Source organism: Calcarisporiella thermophila (assembly GCF_041956535.1).
Source record: "Calcarisporiella thermophila strain CBS 279.70 unplaced genomic scaffold VTP21scaffold_27, whole genome shotgun sequence".
Lineage (NCBI taxonomy): Eukaryota > Fungi > Calcarisporiellomycota > Calcarisporiellomycetes > Calcarisporiellales > Calcarisporiellaceae > Calcarisporiella > Calcarisporiella thermophila.
The window spans coordinates 156,651-175,043 of record NW_027192217.1 but is presented as its reverse complement, the minus strand read 5'-3'; the positions used below and the strand labels follow the sequence as shown (position 1 = coordinate 175,043).

At 43.4% G+C, this 18,393-nt stretch overlaps 9 protein-coding genes across 9 annotated transcripts; 3 read left to right on the top strand and 6 right to left on the bottom strand.

Annotated features, from left to right (window-relative positions):
* Positions 1-59: 59 nt before the first annotated feature.
* On the bottom strand, positions 60-851 carry VTP21DRAFT_6446 (uncharacterized protein; the record flags this gene model as incomplete). The annotated part of the gene is made up of 2 exons (XM_069397077.1): positions 60-381; positions 460-851. 2 exons carry the CDS (start codon positions 849-851, stop codon positions 60-62), a joined length of 714 nt encoding a protein of 237 aa, XP_069246961.1.
* Positions 852-1,266: 415 nt separating this feature from the next.
* VTP21DRAFT_6445 (uncharacterized protein) lies at positions 1,267-2,334 on the top strand (the record flags this gene model as incomplete). Its single annotated transcript, XM_069397076.1, has 4 exons — positions 1,267-1,322; positions 1,394-1,459; positions 1,522-1,645; positions 1,708-2,334. The coding sequence occupies 4 exons, from the start codon at positions 1,267-1,269 to the stop codon at positions 2,332-2,334; spliced, it is 873 nt and encodes a 290-aa protein (XP_069246960.1).
* Positions 2,335-2,672: 338 nt separating this feature from the next.
* Positions 2,673-3,707, bottom strand: VTP21DRAFT_6444 (uncharacterized protein; the record flags this gene model as incomplete). Its single annotated transcript, XM_069397075.1, has 1 exon — positions 2,673-3,707. One exon carries the CDS (start codon positions 3,705-3,707, stop codon positions 2,673-2,675), a length of 1,035 nt encoding a protein of 344 aa, XP_069246959.1.
* A 776-nt stretch (positions 3,708-4,483) lies between these two features.
* VTP21DRAFT_6443 (uncharacterized protein) lies at positions 4,484-6,894 on the bottom strand (the record flags this gene model as incomplete). Its single annotated transcript, XM_069397074.1, has 6 exons — positions 4,484-4,957; positions 5,022-5,126; positions 5,185-6,337; positions 6,407-6,610; positions 6,692-6,743; positions 6,822-6,894. The coding sequence occupies 6 exons, from the start codon at positions 6,892-6,894 to the stop codon at positions 4,484-4,486; spliced, it is 2,061 nt and encodes a 686-aa protein (XP_069246958.1).
* Positions 6,895-7,475: 581 nt separating this feature from the next.
* Positions 7,476-9,351, bottom strand: VTP21DRAFT_6442 (uncharacterized protein; the record flags this gene model as incomplete). The annotated part of the gene is made up of 5 exons (XM_069397073.1): positions 7,476-7,640; positions 7,709-7,853; positions 7,922-8,492; positions 8,557-8,763; positions 8,832-9,351. The coding sequence occupies 5 exons, from the start codon at positions 9,349-9,351 to the stop codon at positions 7,476-7,478; spliced, it is 1,608 nt and encodes a 535-aa protein (XP_069246957.1).
* A 1,825-nt stretch (positions 9,352-11,176) lies between these two features.
* Positions 11,177-12,278, top strand: VTP21DRAFT_6441 (uncharacterized protein; the record flags this gene model as incomplete). Its single annotated transcript, XM_069397072.1, has 2 exons — positions 11,177-11,835; positions 11,930-12,278. The coding sequence occupies 2 exons, from the start codon at positions 11,177-11,179 to the stop codon at positions 12,276-12,278; spliced, it is 1,008 nt and encodes a 335-aa protein (XP_069246956.1).
* A 483-nt stretch (positions 12,279-12,761) lies between these two features.
* Positions 12,762-13,931, top strand: VTP21DRAFT_6440 (uncharacterized protein; the record flags this gene model as incomplete). Its single annotated transcript, XM_069397071.1, has 2 exons — positions 12,762-13,633; positions 13,697-13,931. 2 exons carry the CDS (start codon positions 12,762-12,764, stop codon positions 13,929-13,931), a joined length of 1,107 nt encoding a protein of 368 aa, XP_069246955.1.
* A 383-nt stretch (positions 13,932-14,314) lies between these two features.
* Positions 14,315-16,078, bottom strand: VTP21DRAFT_6439 (uncharacterized protein; the record flags this gene model as incomplete). Its single annotated transcript, XM_069397069.1, has 3 exons — positions 14,315-15,527; positions 15,610-15,925; positions 16,012-16,078. 3 exons carry the CDS (start codon positions 16,076-16,078, stop codon positions 14,315-14,317), a joined length of 1,596 nt encoding a protein of 531 aa, XP_069246954.1.
* A 767-nt stretch (positions 16,079-16,845) lies between these two features.
* On the bottom strand, positions 16,846-18,166 carry VTP21DRAFT_6438 (uncharacterized protein; the record flags this gene model as incomplete). Its single annotated transcript, XM_069397068.1, has 7 exons — positions 16,846-17,109; positions 17,174-17,265; positions 17,349-17,466; positions 17,526-17,605; positions 17,670-17,811; positions 17,873-18,019; positions 18,083-18,166. 7 exons carry the CDS (start codon positions 18,164-18,166, stop codon positions 16,846-16,848), a joined length of 927 nt encoding a protein of 308 aa, XP_069246953.1.
* Positions 18,167-18,393: the final 227 nt, after the last annotated feature.

Below are 18,393 nucleotides of genomic sequence, written 5' to 3'. Positions count from 1 at the left end.
AATCAATTTATAGTTAAATATTACATAGCCAAGTAAACCAAAACCACTTTCTGTTTCCCTTAAGCATTTTTTTGTTGGCTTGTCGACCACACCCGTGCCCAAAACTCCTTGGAAGCTACCTTCACTCTATCGCACAAACTCTCCATATTGTCCACAGCAGGCCTAACATCCAGATGGAATACAGGAACTCCCGGTTGCTCTTCGGGAGCCTCATAATAGTCAATCACATAGCGGACTTCTTTGCCGCACCGGTCAACGGTCCAGTCGTGTCGGTCAAAAGGCCGAGGGGTTCCATAAAACAAGCCAAGTAGACGTGCCTTGGGAGAAAGATCCTGAGGGCGGCCACGGAAGCGAAGAAGGGTGGGGCCTTGAGCACATTCACTGTAGTGAAAAATCAATATACATGAGTGTTTGCAGGTCGAAATTAGCTGAAGAATTAAGTGAAGAATGGAGACCTACCATTCATGCATCTTTTCCCACTTCAACACCTCACTCCATGCCTCTTCATTGAGGAAATTATGGATATCGACCATAGTCTCTACGTGTTCCTCAGGGGTCTCCCATCCCTTTCTCCTCAAAGCGTTGTAGAATTGCTGTGGGGAAGGATACTCCCACTTTTCCTCAGAATTTGATTTTGGAATGGACGAAATAGAGCGCTCGGTAGGAAGCTCAATGCGTTGGCCAGGAGCTGGCTGCTGAGCCAGGTTAGCTGGAATTTGATTGCTGGGGTTGAGGGCATCTCCATAGTGGAAGGGGCAGGAGGATTGGTCATTTTCAGTGGGAGAGGATTGTGAAGTGGACGATTTTTGATGCATAGGGCATCCTGGAGGAGGAGTTGAGGGGGACGTCATAGCTAAGGAAATCAAGGTCCATAACAAGTCAACCCTCTCTGAACATTTAGCAAACAAAACAGCTAAAGCTACCTACCTTCTCTAGAATTGATGTGTGTAAGCTATATGAAAATTTGGAGAAAAAACAGAATGGATATAGCAATAAATTGACATGTCCCTTTTTGCTTACCTCTCCTTTCCAAACGCAAGTCACAAATCAAGAACCAATCCAAGTTCGTTGACGTAACAATAGTAGTCACGACTTGAATTGGTAGTTAAGTATTAGATCGTTGGTGGCGAGAAATGCAAGCTGCCAACTGGCGATTATGTTCCAGCAGCTAAAAAAAAATCCTCCCCTCCACCCCACTCAATATCAGGGATCTTATAAGGAGTGGAAGGTAATGAAAATTTTGTGATATGAGTCTTAAAAAATTGAATGCGACATAACCTCTATTTCATAAATAGTGATGAGCAGTCAAGTTCCCACTCACGGTAGACACCAGACGCGACCATTTCCCTATCCCCTAGTTTTACTAAACTTTTTTATTACATCTTTATTGCAGTGCTCGATCGTCCAAATCCAACTTTGAACAATTCAGTGAAACATTTGTCCATCGACCCGGTTCACAGTAGGTATCATTACAACATATCAGCATTCAGATTTTGACAATGGTTTCTGTATTTCTCCCAGAAAAAACATATTATACCCACCAATAAATCCCGATCTAACTGCATGCACCGAGCTTGTCTTGAGTTTTGAAAAACAATGGCAAGTTATTCGTGAAACTAATCAGGAAAATTATGAAAAAGCAAGGGTTTGTATAACATTACATTCCTCCTCATTACCATCTCAAGAGTCTAACTTATTTTCTTCCAGGAAGCGGAGGATCTTATCCTCGCACTTTTTAGAACATTTGAATCGCAAAACAACGCGTGCGATCTCATGGAAAAAGAAGCAGACTTATTACCAGAGGTCCGCCGCAATCTAGATGAGGTCGCTACCTTGGCCTCTACCATCCAGCTCTCGCTGGCCCGTATTGAGCGGCTTATTGAGAGTGCAGAGAGCGAGCAAGAAGTGATAAGCTTCGAAGATTGGAAGCGCTCACAGGCGCAAGAGTTTGAGGCCTATCAGCGAGAAAAGATGAGAGAATATGAGCGTAAAAAAAGAGAGCTAAACGAACGGAAAAGTCGACGGCTGCAGACTGCGTTCGAAGAAAGGATGAGAGAATATGCGCGGCAGAGAGAGGGAGAGCCACAGCGGTTGTACCAGAACGTGACCATACAAAGGCCACCAGAACTCACTAGCTCCGCATTGTATCAGCTGGAGCTTGAGGATACCCTTGAGGATAGGAATGCATTGGATGCATTTTTAGATGAAGATGATGTGGGGCTTTCGGATAGACTGGAGAATACCCTGATCGTCAATAACAAGGTGAGTGACGAACCACGACTAGAGGATAGACCATTGCCCGACTTGTTGCCGGATGAGGATTACAGTGCATAAAGTTTGGGCGATGGTGAATATTGTATATAATTTAGTTTATTGGATATTGTAATTTTGAAGCTATTAATGATGAAAGATGAAGTGATATTTGCTTGAAAGAAACAAAAATGAAAAAGAAAAAGAAAAGAATAATGAGCACACCCACACACGAAGGAAACAAAAAAAAATAGCCCGAATCAAAGAGTATAATTAAAGAGAATCAGTATCGAAGGAGTTCGTTTTAAACCCAAGAACAAAGCACAAAAGGAGACAAACAGACAGACAAACAAACAGACAAAGAAAAAAAAAAAAGATATGTACCGAATGAATAAGACAGGTGTGGGATGTAAAAACAAGATTTATTCGTTTTCTTCCACGGTGGCCAGGCTTAAGCGTCGCTCCTTTTCGGCTTCCAGCTGACTATATAACATCATCAGCGCCCTTTCATTCTGTTCTGGAGTTCCCTGGAGCGTAAATACTCTATCTCCGCTTTCATCGTGTGGTTCACGGGCAATATCGATACGGCATCCGGATGCACGACGGATTTCGGCGATGCGAGCGCCGCCCTTGCCGATGATGCATCCAACCATAGAGGGGGGGATGGCAATGGTTTGGGTGCAAATGCTGGGGTCGTTAATGCCATTCCCAGAGGGAACCGATTCCCGCCTTACTCCGCCCCCCAGAGTATTTCCAAGCGACTCGCGTCGGACACCAAGCGTCCCCACCGATTCCCGCCTTGCACCACCTAAAGATTCTCTTCTCCCTGCCACTGGGTTTCCCCCTGGCACATACAAAACCGTCCCGACACCTCTCTCTTTCTCCTCCACGAGACACCTTCCGACCTCTCGAATAGCATCCCTCACCGCGCCGACTGTGCCCACCACCTCCACAACCCGTTCTGTGCTCTGAGGGAGCATCTCTTTTGCCGCAGTAAGTCTTGCGCCGCTTCCGTCCTGGATCTCTTTTATTTTTGCTCCTTGCTTCCCAATGATAGTTCCCATAAGATTGTGCGAAATGAGCAACCGTATAGTAAGAGTTGTGTTAGCTTGCCCAGGAGGAGGGGCATGGGGTGGATTCTCTAAGAGACTTTGGGCTACTAAGCCATACGCCTCGGCAACGGCATCAATCCCCCCTTGCACTGTCAGAATACGCTCATTCACGCCCGGTACGAGCTTTGAAACTCCAGCGCGCACACCCGTTGAGTCACGGAGATGAGCAACTGTTTGTCCTGCCTTGCCGATGATGACACCAGCCTCTCGAGTTGTCACTAGAGCACGCAACGTAAGCAAATCTTCCTGCAAAGCATCGGTTGTCGACGTGGCAAATTCACTCGCAGAAAGTCCTGCGAGGTAAGTAGAGTTATCACCTTGAGGTGAGGAGGAATCTTCAGACATAACGAGACGGTGGGGATGAATTCTCAAAAACTGCCAAGATAGAATAAGAGAATTGTATTTTTTCCTATGTAGATAAGACCTTGGCTGGGGAAAAGAGAATAATGAATAATACAAATAATATAATAAGAAAGGGAATAGAATAGGGAATACGAGGCAAAAAAAAGGGGGGGAGTGAGGAGGGAACAATGCGTACTATGTTAGAGGGTGAGCGGGGTTACGCAATGAGTATAACATAGAAGCACTAGTTCAAGGTCGGTAGAATAGGGAGGTGATAGATGGAGAACAAAAGCCTACAAGAGACGCAACCTCTGTAAAGTCAATTGTTTACTCGAAACACTATGTTTTTTTCAAAAAAAAAAATAAACAGGAAAAAGAACCGAGCTCCTGGTTTCCCGTCGCTGCTCATGGAAAAAATTTCGCATTCTCATTAAAAAAAGATGGGAGCAGGGTTTGCAGATCATAATGTTTCAGAACAATTCAGACTCAATTTTTTGTCTCGAGAACAGGGGATTGTGATAAGGAGCTAAGAAACTAGGGGATAATATTGTATTATGCCATTTTCAATTGGGGTTAGAAAAAGAAAAAATAGTGTATAGAAAAATTACTATTCGAAAGGTTATAAAATCCTCCTATCCACTCTGGGACAGAATATAGACTGTAGGTAAAGGGTAAAGTGAATAAAAAAACTAATAAGACAAAAAATATGTATAGACGACAAAAGAAACGAGAAAATAAACTTAATACAAAATTAATAAATGCCAAGGGTAAAGAGCTGTTTATAATTCCAACACCACCTTTTCACATATAGAGGGATCCACCTTGTACTTGTTGAAGCAGGCTCTACAAAATGGCCCCACCCCGTCTGGCGTCACGTTAGCACCACTGTCCAGTTCCTTTCGACACTTTAAGCACTTCAGGCATTTACGATGCCATTTCGTGGCCCTCGGGCCCGGTGTCTGCTCCATGAACGCAACTGGAAGTCTGCAACGCGGACAATGCGTCATTCCGCCTAACTTCGGTAGAGGCTTAGTACGTGAGCTAAAGAGTGAGGACATTCGGGGGGGCTCGCTGAGACGATCATTTGGAAAGACAGGTGCAGGATTGTTGTTTCGAAGCGAAGGGACGATTTTTTCCGCTGGCCCGGGAACGGAGAGGTGAGAGCCGCAAGAGGTGCACAACCTATTTCCATCCATCTCAAAATAGTGGGAATTCGGCTGAAGCGTCTTATGGCATTGCTCACAGCAGAAACACTATATATAACAGAATTGAATTAAGTAAAGTTGGATTATACGTGGAAGCACGCTCTTCACTAACCGTTAAGTGGTAATTGGCCCCATCGATTCTGATGAATTTATCTGAAATAGCCAAGTCGCACTTTGCGCACTTGATGGAGGTAACCTCAGTGGACTTGGGTACACACTAATCATAACAGACATTAGATAAACATGATAAGGGGCTAAAACTCAATGACAGATACCTTGAAGTGATAAGGTTTTCCTCCACTCCAAACAAATTCGCTTTCAGTAAATTCTTGGTGACAACCCGCACACGTAAAACAGTAAATGTGATAAGAGTCGCCGGACTTCAGCCGCACGCTAGACCCTTGAATCACCTCGCGACATTTTGTGCAATACCGACTCTGGCCATGCTGAACACTACCACGCTTCGAATGTGGACTTCGGGTTAGGATCCCCTGTTTTTCGATAGCACTGGGAGCAGTATGCGGACGACTCGGAGTCGATAGGGCTCGTTCGCGACGCGTGGGTGTAGGCATCTTCTCTGGAGACTGAATGGGATATTTGTATTCGTGCACCGTTTCATCCTGGGTCGTTAAATCAACACTAGTATTGTGAGGCGAATTGACTTCTTTATCGGCTGCTGTTTCGTGCAAGCCATTGGCAGCTGTAGTTGACTCGACTTCTCCCCTAGGGCTCGCCCCTACGGGAACTTGCTTATTATAAGCGATCTCTGAATCAACGTTCTCAGGATGTTCTCGAACGGGAACAAAAGTGAATCTGGGGGAGGATTTGGCGCGTTCTCTCCGAAAGAGCGGAGGCTCGACAAATGTTCTCCGTACAGATGACATGGCTCTATCGCGCCGATAGCGCACTGTCCCAGTTTCCAATATGTCTTCCGGAGACATAGGAGATGTACGGGAGCTGCACGAGATCGTTGAAGTTGGAGTTGAAGGCCTGGAGCCATTGGATGTGTTGGTCGTTGTAGTAGTGGTGGTAATATCCGAGATGGACGAAACGCTTGATCCTGAACGCGCCAACAAAGAATATGACACTATTGGATAACATCCGTTCCGGTCGCTGCCGTAAAATGAAGGGGAATCAGATCGAATGTAGGGGCTGTAATGGTCTGAAACTACTGAGATGGGAGATGCGACTCTCACTGGCTCCGGGGAAGAAGGAGGTGTGGCATGTACAATGGGCTGTTCTGTATGCGATTCGCTTTTTTTCGACAATAGACAATCTTCACAGGTAGGACGCCCTACAAGGTCAACGAGCGGGTTCGGCACTAGGCTATCACAGTGTCTGCATCGAAAGCAATTCTTGTGCCAAACGCGCTGGCCATGGCTAACCCAAGACGACTCTTTAGAAATCACGGGCTTCAGGCATGCGCGACTAGTTCAATATGGAAAGGGTTAGATAATCTGTTTAACCTCAACTGAATAGACATTAATCAATTCGTACCAGTCACCCTTACTGAAACGCTTCGTATAGCACGATGAACAAAAGAATTTTTCAAGCGTCTCCTGTTCAAAATTTGCGCTGTTCACGGAGAGAGCTGCCCCGCAATCATTGCACCCCCGTTTGCCCAACACAGAACTAGGACGTGACGATATAGTGAGTCGTTTCAGTGTGGCTTCTATATCGCCATTTGCAGTCTTCAGATAACTAAACATTATAAAAACAAGATTAAAGCGCGTGCCTCTAAAAGTTTTATGTACACAATTTCAATGATGTTAAATTACTTACGCGCTCGACCAGCGATCAAGATTATCTTCACCAAGTCCACTTGCAGCAGAAGCTAAAAATGAAAAATGAATGTAAGCCCGAAATAAAAATAACCTAGGAGATTCTAAGTATTCTTTGAAGGATAGTTTACCAACTACCATCCCTCCACATTTTCGACACTTGCTCAACGAAGAAATCTCTCCACACCGTTTGCAAAAACCCATGCCCTCTCAGTAATATTCTATTCGCGTTTATAGAGTAGTGGCAGATAAAAATATGAATGGAAAATAAAAAAGGTCACAATGGGAGGAGGCGGGGAGGGGGGATAAAAATATGTAAAAATGCAAAGTGATCTAAGAAAATTAAAAATAGTTGATTTTGAAAGAGCGTAAATCAATCAAAGAGATGAAGAGAGCATAAGTACTACAGATGTACGTGGAATGGACGAGTCGTCGAGAGATAGAGCCAGTATGGTGATAATTTAGAGGTATTGTCAATGAAATGGTAACAGGTTATACAAAGCGAAAACGATGAATAAAGAAAAAAAGAACGCGAAAAAAAAAAATTAAAAGTGAATAAAGCGGCGAATTTTGCTTCGCTGATGCACCTAAATTGATTCTTTTAACACGTCGCGTCATCGGATAATAACGTCGGGACGTTTATTAGAAATCAAATTCAAAAGTTATCTATTCAGCGGATAATCAACCATAAAAGCACAAACACAAAGAGCATAATTACAAAATAAGGATAACCCCAGAGATAGATATTTGCTAATATATCGTAAAGTATCTTTATTATATTATATTCAGCTTAAAATCCCCTTACCCCAAGCTCTTAACACATTTGCGCACTGCACCTTGCAATGCTGCGACCGAGGTGTGTTCCAGAGCCCTAGAGAGACGAAACGACCCGCATGCCTGAGGCATTGCTCTTGCTGATATTTAAGATAAAGACGTTCTCCAAACAATTTCTGTGTACCATACCATTAATACAATTAATATTGTAAGCATGATTTTCTATTGAGCACATGATAAATACCTCAAATAAAGACTCATCCCCAGGGTGCTCTGGGGTGCCTGGCTTTTGTATTAAAAAGTCCTCGGGCATAACATAGAATTCCGCACCGGATAGATATGCACCGTATAGACACGATGCTCGATTGTCCTTGAATTTTTCTGGACACCTAAAAAATAATAGTATTGGATTAAATACAAGCAGATTCTTAATATTGTGGAATGTCTGTGTAGTTACCAAGGCAGTTGCGATTTTGACATGATGACGCTTGGCTCATAGTGTAGCTCGAAATCATCCACTTTGTAGAGCTGATTCTCATTGCGCCAAGTGTTGTACCCGGTAGGCCCGGTCCCCGCCTCCCAGCTTCGATCGAAGAGGGTTAGCTCACCCGCTTCAGCCAACCGTAGTGCCGCGCCCTTAGAGTATGGAACTTCCCGTGCAGTAGAATTAGCTCTATACGCAAACGTGGGAATGACAAGCACATCTCCATCTTTTAGCCTATCTAGATACATAGGCAGTTGCAATGCTTCCTGGATATCTGTGACCGGCCAGGTATTCGGAGCGAAATCTGCAATATAATCCGTACGAGAGAATAGGCGTGCCAGATTACGGTGGAGATTACGACGTGGTTGCATTGGCTTATAGGGTATTGATTCAAAAATGATATGAATATCGGTGCTGCGTTTAAGTACAGGTTCTGACTGGTGAAGTTCACGAATACGCTTTAACAAGGCGAACTCTTTGGCCGAGAGTTTGGGAAGACTGTTTTTGGTATCGGTTGAAATGGCAATAGTGGCAGATATTGGCCCTAAAAGGGGGGGGGTGTTAAATAACAAGTGAGAAATAGAACTATGGCTCCACCAAAGCCTTACCTCCCCAACTCTTAGCCATTTGAGGTAAATCATCAAGCCCATTTTCATCTAGAATCATGAGTAGGGTAACAGACTCTGGGTCAGGGCGGACCGCGGATCTTAGATAATAAGGATCCACATGACTTAGGGTATCTGGGAGCTCCATCGAGAACATTTTCGACAGGCGGTATTTCGTGGTAAACTCTGAGAGCACTGAGTACGGCATATCTACAGAAAGAGGTACTATCATAAATTGTGGAGGAAAAAGTGCGGGCATGACAAAGAGATTTCATTACCAGGGTCATAGGTGCGTTTTAACTCGAATTTTGGGGTTTGTACCAATGCCACATGCCTTTTGTCCAATGATCCCACCGCCATCCATCGAAAAAGATGGGCTGTAGTCAGAAGGACCGAAAAGGCAGTAACTAGAAAAATTCCCATTCGGAAAGCTCGCGATAGCCACCATCTCTTCCCCGAAGAGGATGGGGAATGAGTGGGTGTGAGGAGGGATGAATTCAGTGGCCAGTTAAGAAAGTCACGCACATAGCCTGCCACTGTTCCGGAGAGCGGGCGTCGTTTGGGACGGACTGGGCTATGCGGAAGAAAGGAGCCGGAGGGTGCGCGACCAAGTAACGGGGATGACCGACCAGGAGATGTTAGATGTGGGGAGGAGATGGCATGAGGAGAGCTTGGCTGAGGATGAGATGGAGCGACTGGCACTTCCACAGTTAGCCTTGTGGATCTAGCGCGAAAGGGAAGTGAAGATCCGGACTCTAGATCTGTCTTAAAGTCAGACGATGATACGTAATTTGACATTCTGATTCCCTCCTTGTCCCCTCCTTTGTCTTCCACTCAAACACTCGATATACAAGAAATGATGATAAATAAGTGAAAGGGGATGGACCGTTCCAGCGGGATTATAGGAAGATGAAGGGGAGAGGAAACGAAAGATGAAGAATAAAAATAGGGTAGACTGGCAAGCACAAATAGAACACTTTGAATAGAACGAAAAAACGCAATTGCGTTCCACAAGCCATACTTACCAAATATCCAAAGCATAGCAGTCACAGATACCATCCGCTCCGCACTTTAGCTAACCATTTACTGGATCTTTCCAGAGTTTGAACCACAGAGGCGCCTTCAATTTGAATAGCATCTTAAATATTTCCCCGAGAGGAGTAAAAGTGGCCGTACAAGTCAATAGAGCCTGCCAAATATAATTCGAGTTTGTAGGTCTCTGAATTCAAGTTGCAGCACAAGAACTGTTCGTTTCGAGGCTGAACCATTCAGTACGCATATGGGACGAGTTTGACCACAGAAAAGGGGCTAGCAATACCAATTCATCTCTAGCCAAAATTAATAAGTGCTTAACAAGTTATTTTACCTGATTTAAACCTTTGCTAAGCCCAGAGCTCACCCTCAGCCCCCGCTAGGTTAATAGCAAAAATAAAAACAATCGGCCAATTCTCAGATCACAATCAAAGAACCAAACGATAGGCAACGCTAATAGCAACCTGAACTACAAATATTTATAGTTTACAACCAACTAGATAACACGATACATATGCGAGTAGATAAGAGGTGCATTAGGGAATATTTTCTTTAAACTCTCTTTTTTGAACATAATTAAGTCATGGTGCTCATTTACTCTAAGCCGCAAAATAGATATTTAATTCGAGCTCTGAGATTACATCGTGATGTGTTTGGCAGTGGGCTAAATTTATTGGAAATATTGGCCCGAGTATGTAATATGGGCTACTAAGTTGAATTAGGGGTTAAAAATCTTGTCGATGTGATAACCACATAGCATTGTGAGCCGTTTTGCAAGCCACCGTTTTTAGCACAATATAGGCTCAAGGAGAGATATTGTACTTCAATGCAATGTTTTTGAATTCTCAACAATCGATAAGATTTAAACACTTTCATTGGAAATACCTCGAATTTTGTTTAAAACACATGGCTCATTCCTTCTAACCTTGCGTCGTATCCTAGAATGGCCTCAACTACGCATTTAATCCATTTTCGCGAGGTCTTAATTGAAGCTATGCACCTTTGGTAAGATCAGCCTAATTGCGTGGGAGCGTGTGTTTTCATTCAATATCACTTTTAATTTATCATCTTGGCTAGAAACTAGCAAATGTAAACAGTGACTAGATAAGATTAAGAATAGATTTGCGAGGTATGATGAGAGAGTTGGGCCATATCGTAGAGAAGCTGCATTATTATATCGTATATAACCATAGTGCAAAAAACTTGGTTGTACAAGGCATTTTAATTCAACAGCCTCTCCTAATCCACTCTTGCACATAAAAGATAAATTTGCATTCGCTTGAAGATGAAACACCTCACCCAAAATGCGATTTCATTTATATACCAAAATTGGTCATTAAAGTGCCTGAGAACGATCAACTCTCCGACCTTCCATTTTAACCCTTAGTAATAGATTAAGGTGGATTCGCAATTCGCCTTTCTTCTCTTCTTTTTCTTTGTTATTTATTTTTTCCGACTTTATGCCATCCTTTATTCACGAAATAAAACCATCATTCCGTTGATACTTTAGACACTACAAGACAGTTCCCTCCTCTCTTTCGCTAATTTAACGATATTATTTGCAACTACACCCTTTAGAAGAGTCGCATAGATGCTTCACTTTCCCTTGGCATTGTTCTTGACGATAGTGCTGTCAAGTTTACTGTCCGACGCGAAAGAGTTTCCCTTCTGCAAAGGTGATTTCCAACCAAACAAGCAAAGGTGTGCCAAGTTCAACTTCCCCGCCGCAAAAGGGCAGCGTACCTGCATCGAGCCCACGAATTCTACTGACTACTATGATCTCGGAAATATCACCCCACAGAAGATTTCTCTCCATGGCATCAAGGTCGCCCAGTTGATTACGAATGTATTTGAGAATGGAAACACCGAGTACCAATATCAATACACTCAAAGGTTAGGCGACGGTCGTGGATTTACTTGTGGACGTGTCGGATTCACAACGGGCACGAACGATGCATTCCAGGTGGTTGAAACGTACGCAAAGAGAAAGAAAGCCATCCCATTCTCAAACTTGCATCTGGTCGAACTTAAACGTATCAGTCAACTTTCATTCTGTGACACGAAAAAACGCGACGACACGACCAAGCTTCAAGGTTTCGATATTGCGTGGAAAAAGGCTGCTTGCTTAGATCCTGATTTCCGGAGAGTGCAGGACGAAGCAGTCTTGCGCACCTATATGGAGCCAGCGTTGAAGTTTGCAAAGATGGCCAATGTGAAATCCGATCTTGCGGGTGCTATAATGTTTGACACGTAAGGATGGTTAAAGAATGTGCATCTCTAAGTTTTGTCTCTGATTTTTCTTGCTCTTTTTTATCCGCGTCGCCATTTATTCTCAATTATTCAGTATCATTCAGAATGGCTGGCACTATACAGAGCCTGACATCAATATCTGGCGCATCCTTAACCTGAGCGGCGGGCCCAGAAAGAATAACGAGTCAGAGCAACAATTCCTAATGAGATTCATACGCACAAGGCATGAACTCGTTTGCTGCGCGAACGATGACGTATGGCCTGAATCAGGGGACCGCATGGCCGATTGGGAAAAGGTTATTGCCGCTGGTGACTTGTACTTCAAGAAGCCGGTGGTCTTGAAGAATTATGGGGTGACGATAAAAGGTACCGAGAACCCAAATAAACTCAACGCGAAGGAATGTAAGCCATTTCTGGCTGCTGCCAAAAAAGCTGGAAACTAAGCATAGGCCAAAATAAAAAATATCCACGGTAGAGCATGTGAATATTTATAGACACACTTTTGTAGTAAAATTACGAGAGATTACCTTCCTCCCATTGTAAAATAAGTTTTATCTCGAGTGCGCGAATAAAGTAATTCAATTATTGGTATTTTTTCTAGATTGACGAAGGTCCTTGGTAGTGCGATCGAGGATTATCGGATTTAGATCAATTGCATACGTTCACATAGCTTGATTAGCTGGTCAGATACCCCTTATATACGTTAGAATAGATGGGATGAAGCCTCTTACATGGGAAAGATTTCAAATCACTTCGGAACATAACTTTCGATTCGGAAATTTCGGGATGTTATAGATCGCTAAATCCGGAGAGTTTTAATATTCTTTTTCAAGAAATAAAAAATAATATAGTCTTCGTCTAGTTTTCTTTCTTTAAGTGCTTTATCTTTCTTATTTCTTTAATCGTTAATTCTGCTCCTGTTTGACATGGCCGTGACTTCTCTCGCCCCTGTTGACTTTACCAATAGTTCCCTTAATAATGCATTCAAATCCTATACTTGTGCCAAATCTCAGAGTCACGGACAACCGCCGGAAGCACTCACCCGTTGGCTTCAAATGCCAGAGCTCCTCGCCATTACGTTTCAATTCTTAGCCCATGACAGAGCTCTGTATCCTTGCTTATTTGTATCTCGTACCTGGCACGCAGTCGCATCCAGAGTCCTATGGAGAGAGCTGTCGTTTGACACAGAGGAGAGATTAGAGAAATTCTTCCTACAGCATTACAGTTCCCTACAGGCGCCTACCCTGGAAGATATGGACGAGTCCTATTTTCCTGATTGCAATAAGGATGAGGCGGAGGGAAGTCCATGGTCAGTGATCCAGGAGCTTCGTCTACACAAACTCAAAAGCGTGCGCCCCGGAGTATTAGAATCACTTGTGCCACGTTTACAGAATCTCATATCGCTTGATGCCTATATCTGTGATGGCTTCCAATCCAAAATGATCATACAGTTTGCCCTCGCATGTCCTCGCCTAACCCAGGTGAGCCTCCCAGGCTGTAATCGCATCACAGATGCCGCTCTTTTAGCACTTGCCCAGCATTGCCCGAAATTGGAGCATCTAGATCTGCGGGCATGCGACTACGTGAGCGACTGCGGAATCACATTTATTGCGGCACGGTGTAAGGGGTTGAAACATCTTAATGTTGGAAGAGTGGCTAGGGGTGAACTTATCTCCGATCGGGCAGTAGAAGCCCTTGCCATTGGGACTTGTTTAAATACGCTGGGGGTAGCAGGATGCAGTGTGACGGATAATGGTCTCTTTGCTCTGGCAAAGTTTAGAGCCCAGAGTATCGAGAGGTAGTGTTGCCTTATTATTTTTATTTTCCAACAGTGATACTGAATTTGTATGTTATTGAATAGGATATCGGTGAACAGCTGTTTAAGAATCACCAATGCGGGTGTGCAAGCATTGGCACTCAACTGTCCTCGCCTCTCTGTTCTTGAGATCAAAGAGTGCCACCTGGTTACGGATATGGCTATACTGCGCGAGCTGAAGAGTCGAAGGGTAATGGTGGAGGTATGTAGGGTTGGGAGAGAGCGCTACGAGAAATTTACCTGGGAAGAAAAACAAAAGTCAATTCTAGAGAGAAAATAATTTTTATCTTGTAATATATCTTGAATTCCTTCATGCACTGGCGCGACTAGAGCGGTGGATGTTTTATTTATAATAAAAGCCCTTTTATCCTATATTTTACGCACAGATGGAGAATGATTATACAAAGGAGAATATAACTAGTTATAAATAAATATATATATATATATATACATATACAATACGAACCAAATGGTGATGGTAGGAGGAAGGGATGGAGGGAAAGCATATTTTTATGCAAACCGTAATCCAGATTGCTTAAGAGTACAGGAGGAAAAAAAAAAAAAGATGAGAGAAATAAATCTGCAAGCGTCAGTAAAAAAAAAGCAAATAAAACGGTATCTTTAATTTACCACATTTCTCACGTCAATTATTCTACTTATACTTCACATGATGGAGCATTGATTGCCTAGCGCTCTACGAAACCGGCGAGCTCTTTCCCCAATGCGATGCCACCGTCCCGGATGAGCCTCATTCCTATCCACTTCAGGAATGGATAAATGGCCTCTTCTTCTTCGTCGACTTATTTGCATGCCATTAGCCCTTCCCCGACCATGATCTCGAACTCTTCTCCGTCGACCGCTTCCATCGTATGTGCCAAACTCGCCTTCTTCATCAGACTGACACCACCAGAAATCCCCCTTGAAAACAAGTTGCGGACATCGCAGTTTAGCGTCGTTGAATGCAAACCGCGTTACTCCCGAGCAATCAAATAGATCCAGGAAAAACCGTTTATTATCGCGACGAAAATATCGCCGCACATAGTCCACAATAATCCGCACGCTTGCATCAGTCAAGAGGGGGCAATTATCGAGGGCAATATGGGATAATTGGGGGAAGCTCTTCTCGTTGTCTAGGACCAACGGATTGGAAAAGAGCGAAGACACGCCAAGATCGGTAATGTTCATACAAAACGAGAGATAGAGAGTGCGCAATGGGAGCTTCGATATAGCATGGAGCGAACGATCCGTAATGGATTCGCATTCTTCTAGATCAAGATCCGTGAGCCGGGTAAGGCTTGAGAGATGCACAATTCCGGCATCAGTCAAGCGACTACATCCGGATAACGAGAGCTGCTCCAGTAGCCGCAGCTTTCCAATATGCTCCATTGCCTTGTCTGTCATCTGGGTGCATCCTGCCAGATTCAAATGCCTCAATTGCTTGCACTTCACCAGTGTCTCTACCCCTTCATCCGAAATCTGACACCCTCCTAGCGACAAATGCTCGAGGTTTTTCAGGCATTCAATTAGCTTCATCGTCTCATTCAACCGTCCGCCCTTACATCCGTCCAGCTTTAACCATCGCAATTGTGTACAATTTTCTAGCACAGCGTCTAATCCAGCCTCATTCACGTGCTCACACCCTGCAAGATTAAGGCGTTCAAGGAGTTGACAGTTCTGGCTCAACACGTGAAGGGTACACTTGTTTACATTGCTCAGCCCGCTAAGATTTAGAGTGCGAAGATAGGGAACACGTCGTAAGAAGTAAACAAGACTCGCCACACTTGGAGTCCGACACCCGCTGAGATTCAGATAGAGTATGTTATGACAGTTATCGGCAATTTGGCGCACATTTCGAGACGAGAGTTGCGAACACCCTCTAAAGATGAACGGCAAAAAAATTTTACAATCCAGAGTTAGCCTCCCGTAATATAGTGAGCATATGGACAGGGATTACCAACCTAAAGTTGGCTTCTCTCAAGAATCCACCTGCAACGCAGCTAAGTGCCGCTAATTGATCGCCGGTAATACGATGCAATTGCTTATAAAATGGACATACATCAATAGTTCCCCACAGTTCGCCATCAAATGCAAGCTTGTACCATGAGCGCGACACTAATGCAATTTGTAGCAGTTCTCGAACGCTAAGGTATTTGAAAATCTTGACTTTGATCTCATTCGGTAAACATTCGAAGTCCAGGTCCTCTTGGCAACCACCAAAGATAACGGAGCTAGTTTCTGTTTCTGACTCCGAAGCTAGCGGATGTGAAGCTAATTCTAAAATCATCAGAGAGGGTTTGTTTATAAGAAAAAATGAAATAAGAAGGAGGCTTTCAAATAATGGAATCACTCGAATAACAAACCTGCGTCCAAGTCAATCAGATTGGGAATAGTTGCCATTTCGTGAGGGTTGACGAGAGCACAATCCATTCTCACTACCGATTTTTAAGTAGTGTGGGGTGGCAAAATAAAAAGGTTCGTACTTGGCTACACAGAACGATATCTTGGATATTACTTAAGTATCTGAGGAGGGTGAGAAAAAACTGAGTGATAAACTAATGAGAAAAAATGAGGAATTTTGACTTGCTACTGTGAAAAGAGTCTATAAATACAAAGGAAGTCTTAAAGGAGTATATCAGCCTACGTATTTTAAACCGATTCAGTTTTGTCTCAATTGCAACAGGGGGAAAAAAAGATGAATTCAAGATACAAGGAAGAGGACGAAAAAAAGCGCTAAATGCAGAATCATTTAACTTTGCGAAAGCGGGCAGCGAGAAATGGTAAGAGATAAAAAAAAGAAAATGACAATGAGAGCTTCTGCAATGGCCGTGACTGAGCGGGTGATATAAGTAGGGAGAGAGTAAAATAGAGTGAAAAATGCATGGACTGTGGCTTCCACGCGACTCAAACATAAAAAAAAGAGAGAAGTTTTGCCTCAGAGTTTTCCCGGTTTATTTGTGACGAGCAACCTCAAATCCTTCATGTTCTACTGCAGATCGTGAAGTCACTCTGGCGCAACAACCTTACGACTTCTTCACCAATATTGTATTTTTCATCTACATCTATACCACAAAAGGATGGGAACTAAGCAACCAGGATTTAAATAAATATAGATAGTATATATAGAGTACGAGAAAAATTAAACAGCAAATTAAGCATGAAACCGAGCCGATCCTCCCCTCCTACTTCGCCAACAACTATAAGAAATACTGAGATCCACCCATTCGATTTGGTACGGTGCGTTCCTGATCGGGAACAGCATCGAAGATTTCAAAACTTTTCTCAGAGACGGTTCCACCGTCGGTCAAACGAAGCACGCTGGCCACATTGCCACATCTGTAACAGTAATTCGGTGCAGACCATACCGTGACTAAGTTCTCTTCTGGGAACATGAATTTGTATCCTTCCTGTACTAGCTGGTGCGCCCGCGCAATCAGGGTGAGGCTATTAACATGATTGAACTAGACAAGGCAGGAATAAGCAACCTGACAAGAAGATACAACGGATTGGCAATCGAAAACCTACTTCACTAGTCACTGCAGAGCCAAACAACCATCCAGCTCCACGTGGACTCACAGCCCATGTCTCGATCTCCTCTGGATCCGACCACATTAGATCTGAAATGTATATGATATATATATAACTTAGTCTCATGTGCATGCCACGAGGATACCAGGCAATGCTCGATGACGATAGTTACCACAGAAAGCGCCCTCATGTGGAACCTCTTGAAGTCGGTGGATCATCCTTATTTGATCCAGTGTCCGTATATCGGGAGATAAACCTCCGTGAACACAGAGTACCTGCCCATCGACAACCTATTCAAAGACCGAATAAGTATACGCCATTTCTATCGCATGGATGAATTAAGGATTACCGCCGCCAATGTCAGATAGTCGAATACAGAGCAGCAATACTTCCATACGCTTGCATTGCCATATTTTGTCTGGCACTCGTCTGTGTTATTACAGGGGTAGTAGTAAGGGAATAAGACTCGAGAATAGAAAATAGAGTTGCTCACCATAAAATCCATAAACCTGAGTGATCTGCCTACTTTCGTGATTGCCGCGTAATAGTGTTATTTTATCTGGATACCGTGCTTTCAGCGCCATTAGTAATGAAAATGTTTCCAGGCTATAATATCCGCGATCTACGTAATCGCCCTATTCATCCACACAGATGTAAATAAGAGCTGCTTATGGTAAAGTTCCAATTGGTACATACCATGAATATGTAATTCGTGTCTGGTAGCTCACCACCAACCCGGAAGAGCTCTAAAAGATCGTAAAATTGCCCATGAATGTCCCCACATACAGTGACCGGGGATTGAACAGGCTGCACGTTAGATTCCTCCATAAGAATCTCCTTTACCTATGGAAGTGATGGACGATCTATAAGCAATACTATAGAAATTGATAAGATCAATGCTACAACCATCTCGCAAAGTTTCTTGATGTCGGGTTCTGGTAAAAATTGGCATTTTCGTAGCGTCTCAATCCACTCATCAGGCCCCCCCATGACAAATCAAGGTTATGATTGAATAAGATCCAAAAAAAATCACTTAGACTAGCCAGGCAAGTATAAAAGCAAAATGCTACAGGAAGAAATATAGGCAAAAATGATAATTTCGTTTTGTAGTGGAAAAGCAATGTATATATACAAAATGAAACTAGAAACAATGGAAAAAACGATCAATGGCCGAAAAAAAAAAAAGAAAAGAAAATATACCTCCAAGGGATATATTG